This window comes from Tenrec ecaudatus, chromosome 15 (genome assembly GCF_050624435.1).
Source record: "Tenrec ecaudatus isolate mTenEca1 chromosome 15, mTenEca1.hap1, whole genome shotgun sequence".
Classification (NCBI taxonomy): domain Eukaryota; kingdom Metazoa; phylum Chordata; class Mammalia; order Afrosoricida; family Tenrecidae; genus Tenrec; species Tenrec ecaudatus.
This window is the reverse complement of record NC_134544.1, coordinates 44,538,576-44,544,575: the sequence shown is the minus strand read 5'-3', so window position 1 is coordinate 44,544,575 and position 6,000 is coordinate 44,538,576. Positions and strand designations below refer to the sequence as shown.

The window sequence follows — 6,000 nt, the reverse complement described above, 5'->3', positions numbered from 1 at the left end:
AACCAGCACAAAAGCAAACCAAGAAACTCGGATCGCACCCAAAAAAAGTTCTTGTGAGAAAATAATTACATCATCACACAAAGTCTTTACAACATTATATTTCATAAAAGACAATGATAAAAAAGTACAAACATTTCCATGAGAAGCAAAAGAAAAAAAATCATATAAGTACAAGAAACTACTAGCATTTTTTTCATTGCATTTATGTAGAAGCCTTTTGTATCTCAATAAATAACATTATCTTAAGTACACTTCCTCTTCCTGGTAAACAACACTATGAACATTTAGATCTCTCAACTGGCATATTTACAAACCCAAGGCTGTAAGTCGACAGTCCTAATATTTACCTGAAAAGTACATAAAGAAATAGACCAGAGACAAAGGCCAAATACAATGACACAAAATCTGCTTTTATTTGTTGGAAGTCTCCAAAAGGAGAATTCTGTATTGGATTTTCCCCCCATTTTGCTTTAAAATGGATCTTCATAACCTGGGTTGGAAATAAGTATAAACAAGTTTGCAATACATAATTTTGAATTTACATCATATTGTAAATCAGGGTTTTTCCACTGAACATTGTTTCACAAAATACAAGCAGAAACTTAGATTTAAACCAAAATCTTTAAACCCTAGCTTTGGCAAAGACATGACGCGTCTACTGTGAATCAGACAAAGCTTTGCAGGGAATGCATGTGTACTCTCCCCGCTACTGCTGTTCCACAAAGTGGCCCTTTCACCATGACTTCTTTCTCTAGTTCATACATATTTTGTTCCCAAACGTATTTTGCCTCCTGCCCCTTTTCCAGAAAAAAAAAGAAAAGAAAAGAAAGAAAATTACTTAGCGCCACCCCACCCCCACCCACCGGGCAATCAAAAGCATATACTAGAGTCCTAATCCAGGATAAAGTGTAGGCATCTGCTTTTACAGCACTCCTGGGATCATTCCAGTGCCCCCACCACGACCACCACTTCACAGGGGGCGCTATCACCCACTTGAAGAAACACTGCTCATCTTGAAAGGCATACCAACCTTCCCAGTAGTGCCAAAAGGAGCCTCCTAAGAGATCGATGTCCTGAACACAAGTTTCTTGAGATCAAGAAATAGATGTTATTGGAGGAGGACTTCATAATTTAGAAAGATTTTTATTTAGGTGAATCGATTTGCTAACAAACGAAATAATACTATTTCTGTACCCACACTAAGCATGGTGCCTGATCCTAGGGATGTCAGACTACCTATGAGCTGAGAGGGCAGTCAATATATGTTGATGAAATAAATCTATCACACTATAAAAAATAAGATAGCCTGCACCTGCAGTCTATTTCTTCATGGGGATGGACTCGTAAGATGGCAAAGCTCTGGTACTCCTTAGGAAACATACAAGGTCATTGCTTAGAAGCAAAAATAAAATTTAGGTCTGCATGTAGAAAAGAAACAACCCACCAAAAAGCAAAAGAAAACCAAAAGCAAGCAAACAGAACCCCCAAATCAACATTTAAACTTCCAAAAACACACGTGTCCCACTCCTAAAAGAAAAGTTGTTCAACTCAATCCAGGAAAACAAGGCAAACACAAGTAAGTTCTCTTGAAACTGTAAAATGAATTTTAAAATAAAGACACCAAAATATGGGCAGCTTCAATTAAAAAGAAGAAAAACAAGTTTCCTTAATCAGATATCGAAACAGCCCTAGTGCTCCCTACCACTGAAATATTTAAGTATTTTCTGGTTGATTATGTTCCTATTCCAGATTTCCTTGATCAATACCTGTTAACATTCTCAATCCACTTGCTTTCATTTCATCAAATCAAAAAAATTTTTGGATGGCTATGGGAGATAGAAAACTGGCAGATATAAAACTTAAGTACAAAATCTCCATATTTCAGGAGACTTGACTTTTTCATTATGAATTTTTTTTTAGTGTCATACTTTTAAAAAAATGTAACATTTGGGGAAATAGTCTCAGAAATAAATGTGGGGAAATTCTATTTGGTACTCTAAAAGGGAACTATTAGTTTTCTCAAAGTGATAATGATTTTAATAATTAGATGATTTTGTTTGTGGTCATTTGTGTAACCAGTATTGCCATAGAGAATGAAATTTCAGACTGGAACCTAGGACCTGAGATAAAAATCTTTTCACATTAGGTTACCAACAAGCCATGAGGCTGATGTCATCCAAATATTTCTATGTGATTAATATTCAACTTCATGGATGAAGATTTGTTTATACATCTCTATTTATGTTTTCAATTTGTGAAAATATCTGACAGTAGTTTAAGGAATCTTTGGTTAACCTTGATAATTTTCAAAGTAAGGGTGGGCATTGCTTGGTTTTAGCAGAGAAAACAAAAGCCAGATTTTTAAAAATAAGTAATATACTTGATGTCAGGCATTGAGACTTGTTTTCAGAGACATGTAATTTTATATTAAAAGAGTAGTGCATTTAAATAACCATGTTTTAATGCAACTCCATGACACCTTGGATTAGGGAAGTTTAATAACACAAAATGTTAATTTCTTGAAAGTCACATATAGTTTGAATTGAATTGGCCAACTTTAAGAGTCCTTTCCAAACCTGAAATTTTATGATTCTGAGACTTAAGCATTTTAATCTAATAAGCATTTATCATCATAAAAATAGAACATTCAATCTAATACTATAATCCATTTTTATAAGTATTACTGGGCTTTCCATAGCTCATTCTCTTAAAAAAATATTTAAAAGAAGATACCTTTTTTTTTTTTTTTTGGCTCATCTGAACTGGAAGTAATAAAAGTGCTGTTCACTATGAATTAAAAAAAATACAATGTACAAATACACACAACCTTGGGAACATTGTTTTAGGCACAAAATCCCTGACACTCATACAAGAGGCACATGAAATACATTTAACATAAAGAGGTTCTTTATATAATATTACATCACAACTGTTAAGATTTTCTTGGTAATACTCATGCAATATGCATAAACGATATGGTTGTGATTTAGCAAATCTGATGAGATTGCAAGCAAGGAAAAACTAGACAATACTGGTAGGGAGAAAAGCTGCTTGTGGCCTTTCTTGTTACCCTTCAAAACTCTTGAGAATGTGGTGACTGCTATTCAAAAGGTGGCAGGTCTATCGCTCAAAACTACCAGGACAGTTTGCTGTATTCATTGGCTGTCAATTATTAACAGTTCCTGCATTTCACATAAGAGTTAACTTTTGCTTAGTGACTGGCTTAAGCTTAAACCGTGATTCCCATGCAAAAAAAGAAAGTCTAAAAAAGTCAAATAAAGGCATAACCAATTACATGCAAAATGTCTTTGTTTTTAACAATTTGAGCACATCCATTTACACCACATATGTACAAAATCGGTTTGAACGGAAATAAAGCATTCTCTTGAAGTAAATTATTGTTTCTGGTATAAAAATCTTTTCTGTGTAGGTAGCTCTCTTCACTTCCAATCCCAAGGTGTGGTCATTAGCTTCTGCAGTGTTCCCTATGGGATATGCTTCCAAGTAGGATGGGTGCAAGAAACACTGAGAACAGCTGGCTCTTCTCAGAGAAGAGGGTGTGGTGACAATCACTGACCTCCATGTAGAGAGAACTCGGAGTTTATAGCCCAGGACTGCAGTTTCTCTTGCCATGAGAGCTATTTTCTTCTAATAGTCTTCGATTGGAGCTAACTCTGGCATGAGGTTTATAGATATATTGGTATACAACCTATCAACCAGTATTTTTGGCGTACATATTAAATTGTTCAATCCATCAATGTACTGACGTTCTTTTGAGTACCTTAGTAATTTATACCTAAAGTATCAGAGGATAAAAGGGAGAATATCAGAAATATGTTTTAAAAAGATGAGAACTAGGTTCAACATGCTCTCATAAATAAAGCTTCAAAGTTATCTGTCAGTTTTGGTTCTCAAGCATAATTAAATATCACTAAACCATTATTTTAAATGACCATTCCTAAACACCTTAAAATGTTACCTAAGCGATTGCATTGCACCCTTCTAACTTCTTGCTCTATGCCATCAAGCTGTGTCGACTTGTGTGAAACTTCTGGGCAGGGTAGACAGAGTAGGCTGCCCTTGTGAGTTTCTAAGACTGTAACACTTTAGGGAGAGAAAGCCCCATCTTTCTCCCAGCGTGGCTGGTGGGTTCAAACTGCTGAACTTATGGTTAGCAGCCACTGAGTAACCGCCACGCTATCAGGACTCCTCATCATCTCACTTAGAAAACCTTCATTAATAAAATGTTTTATGCTTTATTTAAGGAAATACTTTTCAGGTAATTAGTTTATAATATTATATTATGCATTCTGAGCCTTTTAATATAAAAACCATGTACGTATGCACATCCATACACATTTAAGTCAAAAATATTGCTCAAATGCATAGAAATGCTTAATAAACACAGATATGAAAATGTGAAGTTTCTGCTTCTCGACTTCTCCTCCATCTAATGCTACACACATCTGAAGGCAGCATTTCCGTCTCCCTCACTCCTCCTCAAAGAAGTGAGCGCTCTCAGAGTTACATCCCGTCACAATGGCAGCTTCGGTATCTTCTACGGATTCCAACTGTGATCCTTTTCTTATTTTTTAATCATTTTATTGGGGGCTCGTACAATTCTTATCACTATCCATCCATCCATCCATTGTGTCAAGTGCATATGTACATTTGTTGCCATCATCAATCTCAAAACATTTGCCTTCCACTTGAGCCCTTAATATCAGCTGCTCATTTTCCCCCTCCCATCCCACTCCCTCCTACCTCATGAACCCTTCATAATTCATAAATTGTTATTATTTTGCCATATGTTACACTGTCCTACATCTCCCCCTGCCCTCTTCTCTGCTGTCCGTCCTCCCCCAGGGAAGAGGCTATACGTGGCTTCTTGTAATCAGTTCCACCTTTCTATCCCACATTCCCTCCACCCTCCGGGCATTGCCACTATCACCACTGGTCCTGAAGTGATCAACTGTCCTGGATTCCCTGTGTTTCCAGTTGCTATCTGTACCAGTGTAGATCCTCTGGTCTAGCCAGATTTGTAAGGTAGAATTGGGATCATGATAGTGGGGGGGGGGGGTAGGAAGTATTTAAGAATTAGAGGAAAGTTATATGTTTCTTCATTGCTACCCTGCACCCTGACTGGCTCATCTCCTCCCCACACCCCTTCAGTAAGGGGGTGGCCGATTGGCTGCCGATGGGCTTTGAGTCTCTACACTCACCCACATTTTCAATGATGTGATTTTTTGTCCTTGAAGCTTGATACCTGTGATCCTTTTTAATGGTCTCTGAGTTTGGGGAACAAAAAAAAGCCTGAAGAGGCAAGATCAGGGCTGTAAAGTGAGTGAGGTTTCCCAGTGGAATTCTCACAGGACAGGCATTACTATATAGTCAAAGCCTGAACAGGTGCACTGCCATGATGAAACAAACCAAAAATCCCGAGCGCCACTTCCCTGACCTTTTTCTCACCAATGAAGCGGTCAATTTCCTAAACTCCTTTACGCTGAGTCCGGTGCCTTCAGAGAAATTATGGCAAGATTAAGCCTTACTCTTTTGAATCCCCCAGAATAGCTATCATAATGTTCTCGGCTGACCTGTGCCTTGAATTTAATGAGCCCAGGAGATCCCCTCAGAAGCTACTATTTTGACTGGACCTTTTTTGAAGGTCGATCCATTAATATATTAAAAAGCTTTCATATCTGAAGCTATCAAAATGTCTGTTAAGTGAAGATGATATTGAAACTTACCGTCCCAAAAATTGGACTTCCCCTCTATGGTGATGAGGAATAGACTTGTATTTCCCCAAGTCTCCCTCTGGTCTTGTTACATTATATCCCGCGTAGTGAACCCTACAACACAATACAGGGAAATGGAATGTAAAGATTAAGATTTCACTAAAAATGGATTATAAGATTAATGTTTAAATACAGACACTACTCTGATGTACATGCTGTCAAACATTTTAGGAGTCTTGAGGAAAAAAGAGAAACACAAAACAGA

The 6,000-nt window shown here is 37.1% G+C and overlaps 1 protein-coding gene across 1 annotated transcript in view; it reads right to left on the bottom strand.

The window, feature by feature from the left end:
- Positions 1-247: 247 nt before the first annotated feature.
- The window catches only part of B4GALT6 (beta-1,4-galactosyltransferase 6), a 77,195-nt gene continuing 71,442 nt past the window's right edge, over positions 248-6,000 (bottom strand). Inside the window, exons 8-9 of the mRNA XM_075532949.1 lie at positions 5,748-5,849; positions 248-3,796 (exon numbers count right to left, since the gene is read on the bottom strand). Coding sequence (XP_075389064.1) covers positions 3,649-3,796; positions 5,748-5,849 — 250 coding nt within the window. The 3' untranslated portion in view covers positions 248-3,648. The remainder of the gene's footprint in view (positions 3,797-5,747; positions 5,850-6,000) is intronic.